General features: G+C 41.6%; 1 protein-coding gene across 7 annotated transcripts in view; it reads right to left on the bottom strand.

The window, feature by feature from the left end:
- Positions 1-24,985, bottom strand: part of CELF2 (CUGBP Elav-like family member 2) — a 430,978-nt gene that overhangs the window by 125,201 nt on the left and 280,792 nt on the right. For all 7 annotated transcript variants that reach the window (XM_026648627.1, XM_026648625.1, XM_026648629.1 and 4 more), the window contains one exon: positions 16,260-16,456. In XM_026648627.1, the coding sequence (XP_026504412.1) occupies positions 16,260-16,456 (197 nt within the window). The remainder of the gene's footprint in view (positions 1-16,259; positions 16,457-24,985) is intronic.

Below are 24,985 nucleotides of genomic sequence, written 5' to 3'. Positions count from 1 at the left end.
GAAGCGGACTGGAAGTCAGGAGAACTGGGTTCTGTAGGTCGCTTTGCCATTGACTTGCTGCATATCCTTGAGAAAGACATTTTAACCCCTGTGCATCTCAGCATTCCCATTTATATAATGGGGACATGGTAACATTACTTACCAGTATTTTTGCTTCCATGAATATCATGCCAGATTGCACTTTTGTGCCTACCTATCTGAACCCAGGATTTTGGAATCATGCAGTGATAATTTCATGAAAAAGAGTACTAGTTGCTGACCTCTGTTAAGAGCTTTTAGATATCCATGGGAATCTCTATGTTAATCCTATTAGATATTGTTCATATTAGGCTTATGCCAGGGGTGACGGATTCTGCCTAGAAGTGGCGAGGGGCACGAGGCCCTGCCCACTCTGTGGCCCTGCCTCTCCTCTTCCTCCCCGAGGTCCTGCCCCCTGGTCAAGCTGGAGCCGGGCCAGGGAGACTAGGTCCCTCCACCTGCCCAGGGTGGAGGGCCCCCCAGAGAGCAGCCCCGGCCCATGTTCCCGCCCTTGGACCGCCGCTCAGGGCAGGTGGAGCGTCCGTGGCTCCCCACAGTGATCCACATAGCTCTTACACTGACCCGACTCTGGCGGGGCTGAAGAGCTGGAGCTGGGCCCTGGTAAGAGCTGCCACCCTCCACCTGCCCTGGGTGGTGGGGGCCGGGAGGCAGGGACACGGGACGGGGGCTGCTTTCGGGTCCATCGCCCCCAGGTAGGTGGAGGATCCGCGGCTCCCCAGGCTGACTCTGCTTCTGGCCTGGCCGGGGCCTTGGGCAAAAAGTGGACAGATCAGGCCCATCCTCTTTCAAAAAGTGGGAGGGTCATGGCCCCTTCCCCCACCACCCTGCCTGTTCCGGCACCCCCGGCTTATGTAGCCCAAGGTCCAGTGTGCATCAGTAGCAGTGGTGGGAATTACAGATTGTGGACTACAAACTGTGGCATGTCTGACCCAACTGTCCATGAAATCAGGAAAACTCCCATTGCATACACTGGCAGTTTGATCAGGTCCTAAATCAGTTCCTTTACTGCCCATGCTGCCAAAAGAAGATTTACTCTCCTTTGTAAAGTACTTTGAGAGCCTTGATCCATCGGTCCTTCAGCCCTCATATAGAGCGTGCAGATCACAACACGTCTTCCATTCTTCTCTTATCCTGGCCTTCCTTCTCCATGTGCGGCCATACCTTTTCACAATAAAATCTTCCCATCTCTTTCGAGATTGGCCGAGTGGTCATTTCAGTTACCACAGGTACCACTCGGCGACAGCGGTAGTCCCAGCCCATCACATTTTGCTGTACCTGCTTTCAACAACGACGTCCTGCACTTCACTCTGCTGTCTGATCACTTCATTGGGGAAGCGGTCGCGTATTGAAATCCCCAGAATTCTTCTTTCCATCGCCTTCTCTGTGATAGAGAGTTGTTGCTCCTCTATCTTCGTCAGTGCCCATGTTTTGCTGCCGTACAACACTGCTGGCAGTACAGTTGAGTTGAAGAGGTTTTGAGAACCACAGGTGAAAAAAGTGCAATATGGCCCCAGTTCAGCAAAGCATTTAAAAACGGGCTTAGGTTTCAACATTTGCTGACGTCATTGGGACTATGTATGTGCTTCAGTGCGTTGATGAACTGGGTTTTTAGGAGCTAAATATTGTTATTGTTCAGAGTGGTGAGGAGAACTGGTAAAACACTGGGTGGAGCATTTAAAAGTAAGTAACATTAATTCAATTAAATCCTCTTGGACCAAAGTCTCTCCAGCTAATGCAGTTTACAGAGAAATTTTCTCCTGCACTCATTTAAACATAATTACTGCACTTATCTTGTCATGATGAAATTTCTGAAGGTTACTTGCACTGCGCACATGCAAACCTGAAAGTTATGCTGACCTTTGGTTGTAAGATTTTTTTTAAACTACTTTTATTTAGATTGCAGCATCAAACTTATAATAATTTCCTACTTTTATACAGCACCTTTCAACTCAGAAGATCCCAAACTGCAAACTAACAAGCAATGAAGCACAGGCAACCATGTTAGCACCACGCAGCAATGCTTAACAACAATTTAGGACAGGGAGTGAAGAAAAAGATTGTAGCCGAGTGAAACGACAGAGGATATTCAGGTAGGCAAAATATAGTTTCTAAAAACAGAATTTGGCCAGATCACCCTGCTGACTCGGGTCTGTCTCTTGAGCTGCGTCCACACTCAAAATAACAGGGCTTGGACATGAGTCATAGCAGGAACTGGGCTCTGCCCCACCTCCCTAGTAGGGTCCTAGAACCCAGGTCCAGAGTGCATGCTGACCCAAGTCAGACTGATTTGTGTGTGGATGGAACGGAGGCTTGGGCTTAAACCGGAGTCAGAGCCCTGGCTTAGTGTGCAGTGTAGACATACCCTACAAGGGAAGAACAATCTTTCAGGCAACTTCACCTCTGTCTTGTGCTCAGTGGTGCTGGTGGGTACTGAAGGAAGTGCTGCCTAGCGCTCTGTGGCCAGGTGGAGGTTTGCCATGATGTGAGACCTTTGCGGGTAATCGTGAGAAACAAGTATTATGGAGATGAAGTGAGCACTGGAGAAGACTTATTAGGTCATCCAGGCCATTGCAAGATTGTTCCAGGTAGTCATAAGTAAAAGGGATGGAGAATATGACTCTTTCCCCACCTCTCTCCTCCTAAACAAACCAAATCACCCAGCACATTATTAAAGAACACCCAAGCGATTTATTACCATTCCTATTGAATGCACTAGCTGACATCAAGGGAGAATGCGGCGCCGCTAAGCATTTTAAACTGTTAAACAAAAGAATGGAATAGAGCAGAAGTAAAAGTTCTCCTCCCACAGAGAGTTCCTCACATGTTCGGATGAAGTGAATTAAAATTGACACTGAGAAAAATCTAATTGAACCAGAGACAACAAAACACTCTTCTCTATAGAAGCTAAAACCCTAGTGGAATTGCTCAGGTTAACATAGTGCATTTTAAAACAACAATAGTTTTATATCCCATGATCTGCAAACACAAAAGGAAAGCTCTGGTTTAAAACTGATGGCATGAAATGGAGATGAAAATGGTAAGAGCAGGGAAATGGGAGTCAGAGCCCCTAGGTCTACTACACACTTGCTTTCTAATCCACGGCATAAAACAGCCTCTCTGTGTGGTGTATTGAAATCGTGCTAAAATTACAAGCTATCACACTTAAGTTTTGAAGAGTTTCCTGGTCCTGCTTGCAGGCTACGGTGCTCTGTAGGGCAGTGTATGTTTAAAGACAGTTCTGCAGAGAGCCAGCCTAAAGTACGGAGGGCTGAGTTGTGCCTCTGAGTTTTAGGGAGCAGCCTGCTTTTTTCTCTCTCTGTTTTTGGGTTTTTAATTCTAAGTTTTTATTTAACTTCTCTGTGTATATGCCATGAAAATAACACTCTAATTCCCCATCAGTCCCATTAAATAGATGGGGAAACTAACATAGGTGGTGTTAGTATTAATAAGTATTTGTTCAAGTCAAGTCCTTTGAGAGCCAGGGATGTAAGTGAGGGAGGCAGTGTAACCCAGGTGATAAGGCAATGGATCAGGAAAGACAGGGGTTCTTTTTCTGTTCTCAATCACTGTGTAACCTTGGGGAAGTCCGTCCACCTCCCCATGCCTCACTTTGCCTGTCTGTAAAATGGAGATAATGATACATACCTTTGTGAAGCATTATGAGATCTATGGATAACACCGCTAAGTATTATTATGATGATTATTTATGCTAAAAGTGCTAAAGTCATTATTATTAAAGCACAAAGAATCTTCATATTTAGGCTTGGCAGAATTGGATTTTTCTTTTTTTTAATTTTGAGGATAAAATCAATATTTATTTCTAAGCATTACAGTAGAACCTCTGCGTTACAAACACCTTGGGTATGGAGGTTGTTCGTAACTCTGAAACGTTTATAACTGAACAAAACGTTATGGTTGTTCTTTCAAAATTACAAGTGAACATTGACTTAATACATCTTTGAAACTTTATTATGCATAATGCTGCTTTCCCTTTTTTTTTTTAGTAGTTTACGTTAACACAGTATCGTACTGTATTTGCTTTTTATTTTATTTTTTTGGTCTCTGCTGCTGCCTGATTGTGTACTTCTGGTTCTAAATGAGGTGTGTGGTTGACTGGTCAGTTCATAACTCTGGTGCTCATAACTCAGATTTTACTGTATTTTCTATTTTTATCAATTTAAATTTTCAGTTGCAGGAAATTATGGAAGGGGCAAAAATAATTATTTAATGACAGTAGATGTTGAGATTCAGAAAGTTAAAGCTTTATAACCGTTAAAACACATGTCAAAACATACAAAGTAAATAGCCTTAAATCAAACTCTACTAAGTTGTCAAGTAGCATTTTTCTTACTTTGCCTCTCTGTAAATTTCGATTATCATCCATGGAAATATATTTTCATTCGTTTGTGTGTATACGATGAAATTGATGGTTACTAACATTTACCGATAAAAATCTAATCCTTCCAAATCTACTCATATTATACATTACATGAATCAACCATACACTACCATACAGTTCACTCATTGGGCAGCTCCCTGAATGTGAAATTGGAAGCCTAACATCTTGATCTACTAAAACTGTTCAATTATTCTTTGAAATATAAATTCACCCAAATTCAGTTAGGCAAATAAGAGACATGGCTTATTATATATAAGCATCTCCCTCAGCAGTTCATTTTATTCTTCTAAAGGAGTGTGTGATAACCACTATTTCGGAGTGTATTTTAAATTAAAACCACAGTGTAGTAGAGAATGGAGTTTCTCTCTCTTTCCAAATAATAATGAATTTATGCATCTGCAGAGTGAGAGTCTGCCATGTCCAACTTAAAACTGTGTGCTCATGGGCATAGATTAGACAGTAATTAGGCACAGTGAAAACCCCAAAAGATCTGCTGGAAACATTCAGCATTAATGTAGGCACCAGCTTTTCTCAAAGTGTTTTTATAAGAGATTAGAAAGACCTAGATTCTTTAAAATGCCTCATTCTCTGAGCGGGGTGACTCAGAATTAGTATGAGATAAGCAGCCATACCCCTATAGGTCGCTGCTTTGAAGTCAGCCCAACCAGCTTGTTGTCGAAAGGCAGACCATGGGAAGTTATTTGCTGGCCTCTGTGAAATAAGTGGATGGTTCTTGATTAGTTGGTAGGTAGGGGTTTGGGGGTCGATGGAGGTCCTAGTGTTGTGAATGTCATTCTTATGGTACAAAGGCTTAGACATTATAGATATAGAGGCTCCATACAGTCTGAAGTACAGGCTCACTATTATTCTATAACACACTTCTTTTTTTTGTCCGCTGAACATTTCTCAATATTTTCTTCCCCAGAGCCCAATGCCCAGCCAGACTGTGTAAAGATGACAATCTGGTCTCCACATCCTTCACAAATTTTGCTATTATGATGTTATGAGTGAATGACTCTCCGTGTTAGAGATAAAAATGAGAGATTTTTAAATCTGTGTTGCTAACAATACCTTAGATTATTACAGTTGAAATACATTTAAAAATGTAGGTCCCATGCTTGAACATCTAAGTTTTATTCACAGTATTACATTATGTCTTACGTCCCTTATTTCCATTGACTAACTCAGATAAGCAAGTGCTTGCATCATCAGGGACTTATTACGCTTGTCACAAATTACAGAATCATAGAAATGTAGGGCTGGCAGGGATCTCGAGATGTGACCAAGTCCAGCTCCCTGCGCTGAGAGAGTACCAAGTAAACCTAGAGCATCCCTGACAGGTGCTTGTGCAACTTGTTCTTAAAAACCTCCAATAATGGGGATTCTACAACCTCCCTTGGAAGCCCATTCCAGAGAATAATTACCTTTATAGTTAGAAAGTTCTTCCTAAAAGCTAATCTAAATCTCCCTTGCTGCAGATTAAGACCATTACTTCTTGTCCTACCTTCAATGGACATGGAGAACAATTGATCTCCATCCTCTTTAAACCAGCCCGTAACATATTTGAAGACTTATCAGCCTCAGCCTTCTCTTCTCAAGACTAAACATGCCCAGCCTTTTTTAACCTTTTCTCATAGGTCAGGTTTTTAAAAACTTTTTTTTTTAAATCATTTTTGTTGCTCTCCTCTGGACTCTCTCCAAGTTGTCCACATCTTTCCTAAAGTGTGGTGCCCAGAACTGGACAATACTCCAGTTGAGGCTCCATTCAGTGCTGAGTAGAGCAGGACAATTACCTCCTGTGTCTTGCATACAACACTCTTGTTAATACATCCCAGAATTATATTAGCCTTTTTTTGTAAGTGTATCACACTGTTGACTCATATGCAATCTGTGATCCACTATAACCCCCAGATTCTTTTCAGCAGTACTACCACCTAGCCAGTTATTCCCCATTTTGTAGCTGTGCATTTGATTTTTTCCTTCCTAAATGAAGTATTTTGCACTTATCTTTATTGAATTTTATCTTGTTGCATTCAGACCAATTCTCCAATCTGTCAAGTCATTTTGAATTCTAATCCTGTTCTCCAACATGCTTGCAACCCCTCCCAGCTTGGTGTCATCTGCAAATTTTATAAGCATACTCTCCACTCCATTATCCAAGTCATTAATGAAAATATTGAATAGAAGTGGACCCAGGACTAACCTCTATGGGACCATATTTGATATGTTCTCCCAGTTTGACTGCAAACCACTGATTACTACTCTTTAGGTACAGTCTTTCAACCAGTTGTGCACCCACCTTATAGTAATTTTATCTAGACCACATTTCCCTGGTTGGCTGATGAGAATGTTATGTGGGACTGTGTCAAAAGTATTACTAAACATCAAGATATGTAGACTTGTCTACTCAGCCAGTAATGCTGTCAAAGAAGGGAATTAGGTTGGTTTGGCATGATTGGTTCTTGACAAATCCATGCTGGCTATATCTTATAACTCTATCATCATTGAGGTGCTCACAAATTGATTCTTTAATAATTTATTCCTGTACCTTTCCAGGTAAGAAGGTTAGGCTGACTGGTCTAAAATTCCCCGGGTCCTCTTAGTACCCATCTTTAAAAATGGGAACAATGTTTTCCCTTTTCCAGTCCTCTGGAACCTCACCCATGCTCCATGAGTTCTCGAAAATAATTGCTAATGGTTCCAAGATTGTTTCATCCACTTCCTTACATATCCTAGGATGAATATCATCAGGCCCTGACGACTTGCCTTTATGGATATTTTTGCATTTTATTCAGCTTGGAAAATGAAACTAGACTGGTTATTTTCATTCTTGTTTATATACAATTTCATATTTCTAGTCTCGTGCCCTATATGATGATGTTAACTCTTCTGTGTGTTTCCAACAGTGCAGGGCAATGCATATATTAAATATATATGTTCACAGAGTTATCCTTTTACATTTATGAAAACATTTCTAATCATATTTGATTTTGTAAAGATATTACAAAATACTCCACAAATAAATGTTGGGTCTTAATTACTTGACAAGATCTGTTCTAACTTCAAAGAGGATACTATTTATCTACTCAGTTTTCTTGATCAATATCAGTGCAATATGCTTTTTTCTCCCCAGAGCAATCTCAGTTGGGAGAAATGATCGTTTTAACATTTTAACTCTTCTCCCCCATTACCCTGCAATTGATTTGAAAGGTAATCTGCAAAGAATTTTTAAAAGAGGCTTTGTGCCCATTTTCTTTTCTTTATAATAAATAAAATACTGAATTTCTGATTTTTTTTCTCCTCAGAAATATTCGGAGTGCTAAGTCTGACTTTCCCTACTTTTCCTTGGCTTACTGGAGGTCTCAGATATAGATTGGGATCTATCTCATCCTTGAATTGAAAAGGCAGGGACAGTGATCCCTTAACATAACCTTCCTTTCTCCCAAGTGTTTCTTAGAGGTTAGAATTAAATAGTTGTTAACAAAAATCAAAGTTGCAAACAGTCTGACTGTCACAGGTTGGCTGACCCCTTCAAGGAGAGATGAACTTCATCCCCACTTGTGACAAGATCAGTTCACCTTCCCAAGTGATGAAAATGGAGAAGGTCATGTGACCAGTGAGTCATGGAACTCAATCAGGCCTAGGGTATATAAAAAAAGAGGCCTGTGCAAAGCCTGGGGAGGAGGCCTATGAAGAAGGCAGAGAGGGTCTTGGGTCCTCTCCAGGATGAGAAGGCTAAACTCCTGGCAAGAAGTCCTGGGAGTCACTGCTGGGCGAGCAGGAAGACAGACCCGCAGGGAGGATGGGTTGTGGCAGCCTGAGACTGGGCTGAAGACTTTTTGTTTTGTTTTGAATTCCATTTATACCATGCTGTTGGCAGGACTTAATACATCGGACTCCACTAGGGAAACCTTGTTTTGACTATCTTGGTCTGTGGTGTGGAGTGCTGAAGGTGTCCTGTGGGCCGGGGAATCTGAAGCAGGTTACTCTGCAGAGCCACCCCAGGCTTTGAGGAGGTGCTCCGGAGGTGGCTGACCTGGTTACCTTGACTAAAAATCCCTTCTCTTCTAAGGGCTGGTCAACACACAGTTTTTCTACCAATTTAACCATGCTGTGTTAGAAACCGATACAGTTAAACGGGTGCAATCCTTTAGTGTGGATGCAGGTAAAGGTGCTTTTATCAGTATAGCCTATTTTGGGAGATTCCGGGAAAGTTTTCAATCAATATAGTTAAATCAGTACTAAAATAGTGTAAGACAAGCTTGTGCAAACAAGCTGTTCTTTCCCTCTCTTGAGATGTATTCTTCTTTTGTGTTATGGTAGCACCTAGGAGCCCAAGTCCTGGACCAGGACTCCATTGTGCTAGGAGCTGTACAAACACAGAATGAAAAGGTTATTAAAGTGTTGCTTCTCCACACATCCAGAGATACAAGGAGAACAAGAGCTAAATTTCTAATTTCTAAAAACAAGAAGAAAACATCTTTCCAGGCCTCCTCCACACACCAAGCAGCAGCAAAAAAAGGAAAAGTCCTCTTTTGCCCACCATTCCCCTTTACAGGTCATTTTAAATAACTCTCATTTTACAACATCTTTGTGAGCTGTGCTCACCAATGACGTTGTCTCCAACTGTCAGTGGGCTTTGTGTTGGTTCTGATGCGGTTCCTTCTTTTGCAATAAACCATGACTGGATTTTACGATGAGGCAGATTCATGCAGACAAGTTCACAGTCACGTATGTGATGGGAAATTAGCCTCATCTGCCCCTGCACCTCCAACCAATGCAAAAATATTATGGGTCACAAGAAGGCTCAGACATTCATCAAGCCGAATGCAGCTCACCAAGTGTCAGATGGGCCCACAAAGGACTTGCCATTCTATCCTGTTAGCTGCTTGAGTGAGGAAACCTTACCTTACCTGGGAGCAGTGCTCACGTTACGTGCTGCTCTGTGTATCAGAAGCAGCACTCTGAAATACTGGTGGAAGGAATAACTTTCTTGAGGAATATTCACTGATTCCCCTGGTGGAAGAACATCCTACTCTCTGCATGGAGGGAAAGGGGCAGAGTTTGGTTTAAACACTCTTTTTTTGCCTACTGTTTCTCTGTCTTAGAATCATAGAATCATAGGACTGGAAGGGACCTCGAGAGGTCATCTAGTCCAGTCCCCTGCACTCAAGGCAGGACTAAGTATTATCTAGACCATTCCTGACAGGTGTTTGTCCAACCTGCTCTTAAAAATCCCCAAGTCTATGCTGTATCATCCCAGGGTTTAATATTAATGGAAAGAGCATATCTATTTCTACCCTCACTATGCACTTCAGCACATTGCAAAACTTCCATCAGATTCCCCTATAACTTTTAATGTCCCAAAAGCCAAGTACAGTCCTGAATTTTTCTCTTCTCCACCTTCTTGTTAGTCAACCCTCCAAGCCCCTTTCAAGTTAACCCTTGTAGACCTTTCACCATATCTTAACCCTTCCAGACATGTTATGATTCATGCTACTCTCCTTTGGACTACTGCCCTTCATGATTTTCTATAGAATGGTTCTAAATATTAGGAACAGTAGTTAAAACATGATCTTTTAAAAAAAATCCCTTTTTAAGTGTTACAGTATTTCCTTTTAAATTGTGTTCTGTGCTTTGCTTGCTCAATGCCTCTTTGACCACAGTCATACAATGCATCATGCTAGTCCTTTCATGGCTCTAGCTTTTATGACTCCTTAAAATCCTTCTCCTGCTCTTTAATCAGAATGTATTAGTTTAACATATACTATGACTCAAATCTCAAATTTATTCTGGTTACGCTTGGGTCATTTTATCCAGCCAGACTCCTTCGTATCTGCTCCCTTTCTCCACGTTATTTGCTGGTTCTTCCCCCATCCAATCCATTTTGTATTATCCAAGAACTTGGATAACGTTAGTGGTACTTTCTTCAAAGTCATTTACATACAGAGTGAAAAAAATATTGATCTCCAATACCAATCCCTGTGGTTCTCCAATCTTCATCCCCTTTCTCCCTGACCCATAACCTTTCCCTGTTCAAATCTGCCCTCGATCACATAACCGGTTGCTTTCTCCATTTGAAAACGGCCCCTTCTCTACTTTGCTAGCAACTTTGTGTATTAATCTCCTGTGTGACACTGTGTGAACTGCCCCTGGGAAATCTAAGTAGATTATATACACAATTTCACACCTGTCCACTTGCTGAGAAACCTCTTTGAAAACTCCAGCAGATTTGTCAAATAAGAATTACCTTTTTTGAAATCAGCTCACATCTATACTATATTTTATACTGTTGTGTATATCCCATGCATAAGTCTGGAGTGAATGCTCTTTAAGGTTTAGAAACTGAGTATCCAAGAGTCAGAAATGCCAGTGTCGCGGTTGAAAATGCAACCTTAACTCTGCCCCCTTCTACTTGTGTCTAAAAACAAGATATCTTTTTATAGCATTATAAATTGGCATTTAATATATTATGAAATAGAAGTGTTTGCCTTTAAAAAAACACCAATACCACACTGTGTAGAATAGTTGTTTCCTATAGGTATAAAATGTTAACTTTTAAATGGTGATCACTACAATTTCTTATACAATGCTACATAGAATAAGTTACAGTACTATAAACAAAGTCTGAACCCTGGAGTTTATTTAACTCTCAATGAGGTCTACAAAGCATGCACACACGCACACACGGCATCATTTAAGTTTGTAGAACTTACAATCTGTGGCATTTATTAGCTCAAGGGTACTACAGATAGCTCTATCTAGCATTAGCAGAACACATTAGAGCTGATAGCTAAAAGCTATTCCATAGACAGAGCATGTGGTATTAGACTACAGGGGAGTTATGGATAGGGAACAGGATACTTATGGCCAAATCAAGATGCTACAGTGCTGGAGAGGGGATCAGGTGCACCACTACACAGGCTCCTCAGGAGTTCGCATGCTTGCAGAAGCCAGGTGCAATCACACCACCTTCAGGGGCACTGGAGTGGAGCATTCTTATTGGCAGCCAATGACACCTGTTAGGCGTAGACTGCTTGCTTAGCTTCTCCGTGTCTGAGCAGCACACCGTAGAGGTGTATTTATGGGAGGAGCATGGTGACATATCTGCGCACCCCCTTGTGCATGCCCCCTTTGGGCCATGCGGCCTGGGCTCCTCTTTTGCTCTGCCAGAGCGCAGATTGATAGCTAATGGGTGCACTGGGGAAGGAGGGAGAAGGGATGGCCCCTTTGTTCTCTATCCCTCTCAGACTCATGCATCTGCATCACATTGGCAATAATTTAGCTCTTAGATAACAAAGAATGACAAATAGTTTTTGTACACGGCATGCTTTACTCATCCATCTCCCCACACCTGCACTCTTGTGTTATCAAAACCTACTGCCTGCCAGTAGACTCAAACTACCATGTGAAGTAGGATAATACATAGCACCAGCCTTTTACTAGAGCACCTTACTCACTACAAGGCAGCCTCTCTGCTTTCCAGAATATTCCTCTCCTCAGTAAAGGTGGATATAACCTAGAGAGTTCTAAGTAAATTCAGAGCCCGTCCCCCCACCCATCATATTCCAGAGGAAAAATGTAGTTCTGTCCAGCTTGTCTCTATTCTCGAGCTGCAAGGTAATGGCATAAATGAGATCTTGGAAGAGGAGAGGAAGAAGGGAAATCTTCACCACACCTTACTTTGATTTGTAAAGGGTTGTGTCCATTTGTAGTGTTATAAAAATGCTCATTAATAAAAATGATAAGAAGTAGGGCATCTTTCCATCAAATATAAAGTACATGAAGTGCAAATACTTCATCAGGGAACAGATACGTTTGTTCTGCCTAAATTTTGAACCCACTTGCATATGATAAGTTCAAAAGTTTAACTCAATCTTATTAACTCTCCATAGAATATTTTATATTTTTACTCTCTGAATTTCTCTTGTGGTGGAAAGCAACACATAGGTGAGTATAAGCTACAGGAGGAAAAAAAGGGTCATGTAGTCAAATGTTATGAACTCTTCAAGCCCCCAGAATAATATGGAGAGGTGCAAACTCTTCAAATGCTCCATCAGATTGGCACCTAAAGAGAGAACATCATGATCCCAAGCACTACAGCGGAGCTACCCCTGGGACAGAGACATCAGCTGATTAACAATGCTTCACAAGAGGTTGAGGACAGAGAGTAGGGCTGAACATAATTTAAATCCAACTGAAGATATGAGAGAAATTTAGGTTGGTGGAATTTAGACAACCCTTGCTCTTTTAAAAAGTCCCATGGGATCTTTAATGGCCACAAGTGGTTAAGATGTAGCTTCTACATCTCATGTAATGAGAGCACAACATGTACTCTAAAAGAGAAATAGGTACTTCTCTAAAGTGTGTAAAGTGCTGTCTTTCTACCTGTCTCCTCCAACTTCAGCTATGTAGAATTTGCAAGCGGAACAAAAAGCTAGGAGATGAGTGAACTAGGACATTCATGGTTAGAGGGTACAGAAGGCCGTCTTAATGACAGCAGAGGAGAAAGAATCAGCCTTTGATTATTTTTGACAGAGTTGTAAAAGGCTCAGATTGCAGCCTGACAAACAGCTCAGAGAGATCCTATGCCCAAACCAGAGAAATCTCTTTGGCCAAGCTAACAGAAATACAGGGCCCTAGTCTAGAGGGAGTGAAGGCTTTCTAAAACCAAACACTATTCAACATTTAGATTCAGAGTGTTTAAAAAGAGGTACTAATGCCAACCAGCATTTGCACTTTTGCAATTCGCATGCTGAAGAAAGTAAAGAAGATCTTGCCATGTCATGATGCTGCTGTATATGACACAAAGCCATGACCTTGCAATGCAAAACAGGGAGTTGTTCTATTGCCATCACAAGCTAAACTTACAAGACATGTTATCCCATAAAATTCTAGGGAATCCCAAGAGATTCTGGGTAGCCAGCAATCCTTATTCCAACCCATCTATCTCAAATAAGAATTGGTTTGAGTGGTTGAGTAGGCATTGATTTCATGTACCCCTCAGAATAAACCCCTCAGAAACCTCTCAGAATAAACAATAAACTCTGTCCCTGCTTCTAAAATGTGGCAAAGTGTTTGTCGTGGGTTGTTGACACTGACAATATTAGAAACAGCCTTCAGTAAAGAGAGATTTTTTTCTGGTTATAACGCGTATTTTCTAATCTTCACTCAGGCAAACAGAAACTGTTGTATAACTGGGTTAAGAAAATTGAGGTCTTGTTCCTAGAGGAGAGGTGCCCAACCAGAAGCTGAAGAGGTGTCTACAGCACCCTCGCTGGCAGTCCCAGCAGAGCAAGGATTGAATGGGCTTGGGGCCATATTTCCATATCCCAGAGTTTCTACAGGAAGAGCTCACTGGTGGGGCAGCTTGCTGCTGTATCACCAGAATTTAAGTCTGCAGGTTTGTCTGGCTTTTTCTGGGACTAAACTCACTCAATATTTAAAAAAAAAATGTAGTGGCACATAATTCTCCTGCTCCCCTGGCTGAGAACAACAGCCAAAAGAAAGACCAGCATTCTAGAGAAGAAATTGGTTGGGAGGGGACTAATAAACTCTTGACAATTAGTCTATGAAGCCTATTCATACCCTCAACTTGCCTGACAGACAGGTATTGAACAATGGGAAACGTCAGAGAAATGGGCTTCTTCAGTCTCACTACAATGCCATCCTCACTTCATTTGCTGCTTAGTGGGGAAGCTTTTCTGAGAGTCAGGAATCAGCTCTTTAAATAAAGCCAGCCTCAAAGTTCAGCATTTTGGTGGTTTACACTAAGCAGGAGTTTGCTCATCCATAGCAGCATGGGCTGCAGTAAATCCAGTTGCCTGACCTCTTAATACTGTCTTCTATCCAGCATTAGAGAAAAAGATACATAGTGAGAAAACTCTGCTACCATAGTAGGGGTCTATGCACTAAGATACATCATCTTCTGTTTGCTTAGAGAATATGTAAAGCCAAGGGTGGGAGCAGGGCCGGCTCCAGGCACCAGCCCACCAAGCTTGTGCTTGGGGCGGCACCTGGAGGGGGGCGGCAGGGCGCTCCGGCCGCCGGGGAGAGCGAGGCCACAGCCGGGCTCGCTGACCTGCCCCCTGCTCTCTGGCCGCCGGGGGGGAGAGCCGAGCCCCCGCCGTGGCTCGCCGCCCTCCTCCCAGGGCTCCGACCGCCCTCCCCGCGGGCGCCCTCCCCCCGGCCGCAGGGGGAGAGCGGAGCCCCCGCCGGGGCTCACCGCCCTCCCCCCCAGCGTCCTCCCCCTGGCTGCGGGGGGAGAGCGGAGCCCCCGCCGGGGCTCGCCGCCCTCCCCCCGGGGCTCCGGCCGCCCTCCGCCCCCCCGCAGGGGGGGGGACGGCCGGAGGCTTTTTTGCCTGGGGCAGCAAAAAAGCCAGAGCCGGCCCTGGGTGGGAGAACGGCACCAATGCTGCAAGAAGAAAATGCCTTCAGTTTTATGGGCACCAATCAAAGCTGCAGTTTCAATGCTAGAACTTGAATTTTATTAGTCGCATAAATTGTATGCTACGAACTCTTCCTATATGCCTACCTGATGCCTGGTGAGCAGATGTAATCTATGTAGGGTATCCGCAAAAGCACCAGTGGTACTATAGAAAATATACAAGGACAGATTAAGTTGTCCTGATGAGTTATCAGGGATGGGGAGCAGCAAGGAAAAAGGTCAAAGAGAGCGGACCCTGTTACACCTATCAGTACCATAGCCGCAGGAGAGAAGAGAACATTCTGACCCAGCACAGACAAGTGAGCTTGCTACAAGACATGGGAACATCCAAAATTTTGGATCCTGACTCAGAGGATAGTGATCACCTCCAGCTGAAGGGGAATCTTTACACTGTTGCTCAGCACCGTTAATCAACTGCTGGCCTACAAAATCCCTTTCTGAGGTTCTCCCCAGAATGTGTGTTTTAAAGGTGTGGTCAGAAGAAACGAAGGATAAAAATATCCAGTATTGCCAGGAACAGGCATGGGTGCACATCTGGAGGGATCCAATGCCTGAAGGCTAACACTCGTTATTGGTAACACTGCTAAAAATTTAGCACACACATTCTGGAGAAGATCAGAAAATGCCAAAAATATTAAACAACAAAGGGGATTTTATCTGAAGAAAAGTATTCTGTGACACACAGATAGATACACAAAATATTTACATTTTATGTTTTATATATATATATACACATATGCATGCATATACATATCTATCTATAGATACCTATATACATACTCAGAGAAATATAGAGGTAAGGATAAATATATTACATGTACATCAAAAATGAAGACAAAGGCAAGCTATCTTTTGGATAAGTAACCGCAACTGAGTCAGTCCCTAATGTGACCACAGGAGAGAAATCAGAAATCTGGAAATGAGGCAGGACTTCTTTTATTGCCTCCAGAGAGGTGATGTAGTAAGAGCCCAGCACTGCGCTCTCTCCTCCTAAAGCCCTCAAATTATTCCCACCTGTGGTGCTGAGAGAGTAAGTGAAAGGAAGTGGAACATTATATTTTTCATGAGCTAATCCAAGGAAACTGACCGCTCAGGTTTCCATTTCTTTCGGCAATAATAATTTACACTAGGGCTGCACTCTTTTGTTATTTTTTGCGCAGCCGGAATGGTCTCTTCAAGATAACAGATATTTAAACTGCAATTTACGAAGAGGAGGTAGCCAGTAATCTATAGGTATTCAGAAATTCTCGTCGCTTAGGTCTCTGGCTGGCTCAATACAGTATGCTTCAAAAACAGACATCCCTTAGGAAATCCTGAAGGCATGTACGAGAGTTTTGAAACAGAAAGTAAACAAACACAATCCTACTACTGTACCTTTGCTTTGGGGTGGGTTCTGACTCCTGTCTCGGAGAACATTAATCTGGTAGACAGCTCCATAAGGCTCAAAAAGTTCTTTTAGCTCTTTTTCCGACCATGAACGTGGGATTTGTCCAACAAACATCTTAATGGCATCTGGGTCTGGTTGGTCTGAGTGATCCAAAGCTCCATTCATCTTGTTAGCTGTGCCGTTACTAAAAAGTGGAACAAAGAGATAAAAATAATAGGCATAGTTAGGAGACTGAGCATTTTTGATGTATAATAGATGCAGAAAAAGATGTCAACAGGGCACAATGGGGAAAAAACTGGGCTTAATTAACAGTATAAATGTTACGAACAAAAGCAATGCAAAAATGACATTACATTTTTCATTGAGACTGCAGGCTGCTGCTTAATACGGTTATATCAGAAAAGAGCTGGAAAATACAAGCCACGAGCCAGTACTTTTGCATCGTAAAGTGAAGGATAATTATGAATAAGTGGAGATTTCTATATACGGCTGCTGTAAACAGCACCAAACCAGCTATTGGCAGAAATAAGGCTGTGCCTGATTTGTGTGTGTGTGTGTGTGTGTGTGTTTTGTAATAAGTCACATGAAAAGAATATGAAATGCTCGGCAATCTGTCAGATGACTAATGCAAGATGCCAGCGATGAATTTGCAGATTGTGTGAAGCATCCATGTGTGCATCAAATTAGGATAATATTGCCTAGAATGGAAAACACTCCAGCTATGCGGCTGGTTGCTGCCGATTAGTTGCCTACACTTTTAAAAAGGGAATGGGTGCACCCTGGAACAAAGAGCACAATTCAGAAGGGGAAGACGGCTGCAGAATTGCCTGCTTTGTTCAGAAAATGAAAATACTGCTTCAAAAAGTTTAGCGCCATGTAAATAACATTACATGTTTCAAATCGTTCACATCCCATAAATTCCCTACCCGATCTAATTTCCAGATGTGCATTTACGTTTGAAACAACTATGCATTTTGAAAAAAAAAATATTTTATTCTTCTTGATAATTTTGAACTTCTTGGAGTAGGAAAATTGCATATCACAGAGTACAACTTTTCCTGAATGTTAGGAAAACAAATTATTTTATGTACCGAATAAAGGTAAAATGCATAAAACTCAAGTCACCACTGGTAATTAACAATAATCATTTCGAAACTCTTTTCTTGGACCAAGATTTCCTATAGTAACTAGTAGTGATTTTGGGTGACCAATTGGACACACCTTAAAGCGGCCTGGTTTTCAGAAAGTGCTGAGCACCCATCCTCTGAAACTCAGGCCTCTTTAAGGCATGTCAAAAGTTGATCAGCTAAAAATTGAGGTACCTAGAATCCCCTGTCACTTTTGAAAACCTTGGCTTTGGATCATAGGTTCTCTAGCTGATACCTGCCCAGAAGAGAACACCCACATCACTCAAGGGCTGGAGAATGCACATAATTTCCCTGGCATAAGGCATAATTTCCCTGCCTTAGGGCTAAAACAAATTATTCAGTTTTTGGTAGTTCGCTTCCTCTGAAGCATAGTGCACCTGGACACATTAATATGCCCATATTAACCTTTGAACTTTTCCTAGATATTGAAGGGAGGAGAAAAAGTTACATGAAAAGCACATTTCAAAACTGATGATGAAAAGTTCCATCATCAGTTTTGTCAAGTGTCTTTAACGTGGCTTAATGGGCAATAGAATAAACCTCACTCACTTATTAACCTTCAATGACTCATCTCTTTCCTGAATTACTACAGGAGAAAAACCTGCAAGTCTCTTCTCCGGCAAAATTCCTATGGATTCTAGTAGGATTTTGGCCTAAATAAAGGACAAAAGGATTTTGCTCATCCCTTTCTATTGTCTTTAATGTACAAATATTCTTGCCCGTCTTACACCCCTTCTTAGTTTCAAAGCTCTTTCACTGATCACAAGAACTCTAATGTGGCTCTTCAGATATTTGTGGGATCATTACCATCACCCATCCATTTCAGCATAATGAACGAGAGAGAAATAATGCAGCAGAAAAACAAAGGCCCTAATCCTGCAAGTTGCTCCATGCAAGCAGCCTTCCCCACCCATGCAGAGGCTCACTGACTCCCCTGGGATTCCATGTGATGCTAGGGTGACCAGATGTCCCGATTTTATAGAGACAGTCCCAATTTTTGGATCTTTTTCTTATATAGGCTCCTATTACCCCCACACCCCGTCCCGATTTTTCACACTTGCTGGCTGGTCACCCTATGTGACGCAGAGGTTCACCCATGCACAGCAGCTTGTAAGTTTGGGGCTTCAATACTTTACTTATCAGAGTTAGATGTAGGGATTGCTCAATGAAATTCTATGGCCAATATTATGCAGCGGGTCAAACCTAATGATCATAATGATCCCTTCTGGCCTTGAGAACCGAGGAACCATATTTCACACTTACATAGTGACTTTCCTTTGAAAGTAAAAAAAAACAAAAAAACCCCCAAAAAACATCTGATCTATTCAGAGGAGATTTTCGAAGACATTAATGGCTATTAGACACCAAACTCCCCATCATTTAGATTCAGGCACTTAATTGCCATTTGGGCCTTTGAAAACCTCCCCCTTATGTATTTCATACCATTTTAGAAACATTGACTAGTTAAATTCTGCAATGTAACCTTTGCTTTGATAGCCTTTATACTGGTTCATATATTTTGGTTAGGAAGCAAGCCAAGATTACTTGCACTTTGATTTCTTCCTTATTTATGTTAATGTGCAATATTTTAGAAACATTAACAAACATAATTCATTATTAAAAGTTCTATTCTCTACTCCTTTACTCCTCCAGTCTGTACATTCAACATATACACACAGGTATAGGGTCAAAATTATGCCACAAATTGCACTTGATGTGGGATAACAAGTGTACACATTGGTAGACTTGTTCTGGGTAGGAGGAAAAAACAATGGCAATGTGATGGCACCACTCTGTTTCTAACTAATGAAACAAGTGAAACTGACCTTTAGAAAACACATCAACACAAACAAACAAAATCAGTGTCCATTCCAATGAATCCCTGTCATCATTATGGGCCTGATTCAGCAAAGCCCTTAGTATATGATTAAATCCATCCCAATTCAACAAAGCAGCTAAGCACTTGCTTAACTTTAATGGAATTTAAGGGGGATTAAATTAAGCATGTTCTTAAGTGCTTTACTGATTTTGTGTTTAAATTTCAGCCCTTGCTGAAGTGCTTTGCTGAATCAGGACCTAAACGAATAACTGAATGATGGAATTTAAAACTCTTGGGTTTTTATTCTTGGTTTGCCACTGACTCACTGCATTATCTTGGGCAAGTGACTCAAACCTTTCTGTGACAATTTCTACCCTTTTCAACACCTGTGCAAGCCTATTGACAGCAGGTGGGTGAAGGAAGAACAAAATTTGTCCTTGTCCACGTAAACTGGCGCAACTGTTCAATGGGTTTATAATATTTTCCTATTTGGAACAGTGGTGTTGGGCGTAAAAGTATACTGACACCAATAGAAAAAGGGGGTAGGCAAATTATAGCCACATAAATAGAATGCGTTTCTGTGGGCATATTTGGGCTACTCTTTGAAGCTGCTGAATGCCTCCTTGTAGGTTTGGAGCTCTCTCCCTTGCCACTGAGTTCAATGAGAGTTGAGGCTAACACATTCCTTGGGCCCACAATCTATTTTAGGGTTTTACAATTGTGCCCATCACCGTAGGAGGCTAACGCATTAGGACTATTCATAAAGATAAATCAACTGGAAAAAAATAGGGAGAGGAAGAACTGTTTTTCATTAATCCAATTCCTACGGTCTACTCCGAGCATACGCTGAGAATCACAATCCTACAAACACCTGCATTAAGATTCAGCTATCACATTGTCTGTTTGGGGAAATAAGTAATGTCCTTTTGAGTAGGATATGGTGAAGATGATGAGATGAATGGCATAATCTCCAAGCAGCCCCCCAAAAAACTAAAAAAGGAAACCCCAACTAAAGGAGGAAAACCCCCTATGCCCTTAACTTTCTCTTGCCTAGAAAATATTTTGTATTAGGCTGAGACTTGTTAGTCATCAATGAGAAGGAGCCGTTTTGTCACTTGGCTTTGCTGATACACCGGAACTCAGTGGAAGTGGCTCTCTCCCCTCTCCCCCTTACTCAGGAAATAACAAGGAAAAAAAGAGAAACCACACACGAAACTTTATTTCCAAGAGGAAACAAACCAATACACTGGAAACCTTAAGGCCTCTACTATTTCTTGAAAGTGTGAGCACAAAAGGGAGCTGAGTCTAGGGGACACTAATGAGAGCAGAATCCCATGACAATTACTGTCAGTACCCAGATGATGATATATCGAAAAGAAAATTTAGGTTATGCGACCAGCTGCCTCTGCGCTGCAGTAAGTCTCCCTCTATGGCCAATTTAGTCCACTGGACTCACGGGTGACCCAGCACGTTATCCTAATCACTGACAAGGTGTCATCTATATTGTGGAGAGCAGCCTGAGGGCAGAGATTAAGCCAGTGAGTGGCTGACTGCTTATGGTTGCTGCCAGAGCATCCTTTCTCTCAATTTGTGCCAATTTTCCTTCTAATAACCTACCTATTGTTCCATCATTTCAGGAAGCTGACAGGGCCACTCTTTGAGGAGCGATAGATTGTTTTGCTATTACTTACATTTACTAGCAGTACCCCACTCTTGTTTTTAATCCCAGCAAATCTACTGGGAGTGAATTTATTACTAATTAGAGATGGGCCCTGGAACCACAGTGTTTGGGTCTGGATCTTAAGATACCAGGCCAGACTCATTTCCATTCACAACAAGCCAATTGTTCAACAGTCAGTGGTAGTGACCAAAATAGCTTCGATTCAGGCCCGTTTCTTGGCCTGATGTGAACCTTTCTGACAGTATTATTTTGGTTAGCTCCTCTCCCCATCCCAAGCCTCACCCGACTCCAATTATTTTAATGTTTTGTCCAGATTTGCCTTTCCTTCTATGATCCAGTGCTACAAAACATGGGCTTAACTGTAAACAAATGATTAAGGCCCCCCTCCCACCCGCTTAACAGTAATAATGCCCTATAAATGTAGAAAGGCTGGGAAATGTAGAAGGAAAAAATAGGCTGCAAGTGAACGAACTATTAAATGCATCTTAATACAAAGGCACTTTAGTTTCATAGTAGTAAATATTTAGTGCCCGTAGGCCCCAACTGGGATTGGGGACCAATTGGGTTGGGTTCTGGGCACGCACCCAATCCCTGCCCTCAAATCCTTATAGTGTTAAAGCTGATGTGCTGAACATATAAATTACAGTATTATCGTAGGTTTAGAAGCCCTTTTACCTGGAAGGATTACAAGGTGCTTTACAAACTTGCCATATGCAGGAACGTCTTCATCCTCGGGTGACATGCAACAGCGGCATAACACCACACAGCACTACCACACAGCAGTTTAAGCCAGAAAGTAAAGAACAATATCATATCCAATTGAAACTGTGAGGGGTGGGGGAGTTTATAGATGCAGAATGTAATTACCCAAATTGGATTTTGGCCAGGACACCAAGGGACACCGCCACTTGCCCAATAAAATAGAAAAGTGCCTTTGGGTTTTTAATAACCACACTTGATCAGGACAATGTGTCATGGAAAAGATGGCCCCTCCAGTAGCTTATTGTCCCATAAGCACTTCCCTGGAGCAGTTGTTTAAAACTGACTCAGAGAGAAGAATGCTTCTTTGCAAATCATCACCATCTCTTGGTGTAACACCCTGTGCTCTCCTTAGCAGAACTCCTATAAACCACTATGTTTCATTATTCTAATTAAATTAAGTTCCATATGTATCCATAAAAGCGACTGCTGAAAAAATTTGACACCACAGCTCGTTAACACAACAGCGCACTGCAGGGCTTTCAATCCAGTGAATGCAATCATATTGTACACGAGTAATACAAGACTTATAATGCCCCTCTCTGCTTTGCAACTCCATTCATGCTGCCCTGGTGCTTGTATAACAAACTGGTATTTACATAGAATTGCAAGCTTGCCAGAAGCTGGGAATGGGCGATAGGGGATGGATCACCTGTTCTGTTCATTCCCTCTGGGGCACCTGGCATTGGCCACTGTTGGAAGACAGGATACTGGGCTAGATGGACCAATGGTCTGACCCAGTATGGCCCTTCTTATGTTGTCACCATCTTCTGCATATCAAGGGCAGTTGGAACTTCACAGCAACGCAGTAGGGAGAGAACTCTCATCTCTTCAGCCCCCAAATCATTGACCCTTACTCATTCTGTTAACAGATTATGGCTTATGACAAACAGCTGAGCGGTTCTGACTCCATCCAGTAGTCAATGGCACATACACAAACTATGATATTAACTATTTTGATTGCAATTTTAACTCCAGGCATGCAATGCTCTGAGTGAGCCAGTTGATTACAATATTATGTTTTCCTTGCAAATGTCTAATAATAAGCAAGTAATAAGCAATGAACAATAAATGCAAAGATATTTTTCACAGATGCCTTCATGGTTTGCAGAAAATATTTGCAGCCATGTTAGCGCTTTAGAAAGACAATAGATGAGGGAATCCCTTTTACTGGGCCCGCAAATAGTTCAAAGTTCAAAAATGTAATTATTCCCAAATAATTCATTTCTTCAGTGCCAGAAGCTGGGCTCTGCCAACACCTGATCTATTTGCTAAATCTCTGGCTATGTAATATCATGCAAACCACTGTAACCAGTTGCTGTAATAGATGTTCTCTTGTTTCATCACTGAATCCAAATTTAGCATATGCAATGCAAGGCTTGGATATACATTATTATTATAGGAGCAGCTGAAGAGAAAAGGAAAATCCCAATAATCTCTGTCAATTGGACTTTAACTATTCAACTTGCTGTACATATTGGAGCAAATACGATCCTTTATTATGGGGATTTACAGCTTCATAAATTGGCTCTAGGAGTTCTACTGCCCAAGACAAACCTGTAAATGTCTGCCCCTACCAAATTACAGTCACCCATGCAGTTACTGGATGTTTAATTGCCCCAGGCCATCAGTTGCTTAGCCAGCCCTGCTTATGTGTCTAGTCAAAACCGATTGATTTAAGGCCATGATTTCAGATTGAACTCTGAATGCCTTGTAGTTTTGTCAAGTCAAACTACAGAGTAACTTTATGTTAATGTAATGTTTTTGGAGTGACTGTTTTCTAAATTGTGCAGTCAAGTAACAATATTCCTGCAACCTTTGTGCATTTGCTGCATCAAACTTCAAAAAAAAGCTATGTTCAAATCAATTAATAAAATCAGAGAAACCTATCTATCTTAACTCTTCCAGTTAACTGTGCCCGCACATTCTCTCAGAACAATTTGTAATGATTTATGGATGCATACATACTATACACAAACACCTAATTCATATCGTTACCCACATATATGCAGCATGGGGAATAAAATATATGCCTTTCAGCTCCAACAGACATAAGCTTCTACTTAGTAAGTTTATAACATAGCTTTGCTAGCTCAGCCAATAGCAGAAACAACTACACCTCTACCCCTATATAACGCTGTCCTCAGGAGCCAAAAAATCTTACCGAGTTATAGGTGAAACCACGTTATATCGAACTTGCTTTGATCCGCTGGAGTGCGCAGCTCCGCCCCCCCGGAGCACTGCTTTACTGCGTTATATCCGAATTCGTGTTATATCGGATCGCGTTATATCGGGGTAGAGGTGTATATATACACAACTGACCATATGTATCAACCTAGACATGGTACCAACTCCTTCTGTTTAAGTGTTTAATGGTCTAGTCCTCTAAAATGGATTTTCAAAGGAGCCTAGAGATTTGGGTGTTTAACACCCTTAGGTTTTTTTTTTTTTTTTTAAAATCCTAGTGTATATATCATACAGCTATAGCTAAAGGAAAAGCTTAGAGTTCAGGTTGCAGAGACCTGTGCTTTAGAAGCTGAAGGTTCAGAGTTCTGCTCCTTGATGTTTAGTGTGTGTAGATAGCTGATTACTATTATAACTGTGACTGTATGTATGTATGTAAGTAAATGTATCCAATGGCTGTGGAGCACTTAACACATGTGTTTAATTACCGACTGCCTTATTCTACCTTGCCGAGAGAAGTGATTCACATACACATAAAGCCATGACATAACAACGTCCATTGTGGGAGCTTTACATTTGAATGTTCTTTACTTTCTGTTGACCTACTCAAAGACAGTTGCTTGCAAATATATTTGTCTCTGTGTTTTTCAATTGGACATTCTAGTTCTAAGGATACCAAGGTCTGTAAAAGCCACTAACGTTATTCTTCTTCAAATCCTCTCTCAGAACGCACCTCTGCCACAATAAAACACTGGCAGCTGACCGTACCTAGGATGGTGGTGAACAATGAACATTGCTTACTGTACACTTGTTTGTTTCACTCCTTCACATCTTTTCCAGTTGCGTCTTCACATGGGATTGTAAACTCTTTGGGGGCAGAGACCATGTCTTTGTTGCTTAAGAGTTTATATCATGTCTAGCATAAACAATGGGGCCCAACAAAGGCCTCTAGTTACTACAGCAATTCAGATAATCGGTGCAAGAGCTCGTGTAGTTCTGCAGCCATAATTATGCACTTGGAACACTGATTTACATATTTTTTAAAAATGTAACTGATTTTGAGGTAGCTGACCACTTAATATTAATGAAAATGATTACTAATGTTGTGCTTTCCTAATTAGA

This window comes from Terrapene carolina, unplaced genomic scaffold, assembly GCF_002925995.2.
Source record: "Terrapene carolina triunguis isolate 2854851 unplaced genomic scaffold, T_m_triunguis-2.0 Scaffold68, whole genome shotgun sequence".
Taxonomy (NCBI): domain Eukaryota; kingdom Metazoa; phylum Chordata; order Testudines; family Emydidae; genus Terrapene; species Terrapene triunguis.
The sequence above is the reverse complement of the archived record's forward strand: the minus strand, read 5'-3'. Positions and strand labels throughout refer to the sequence as shown.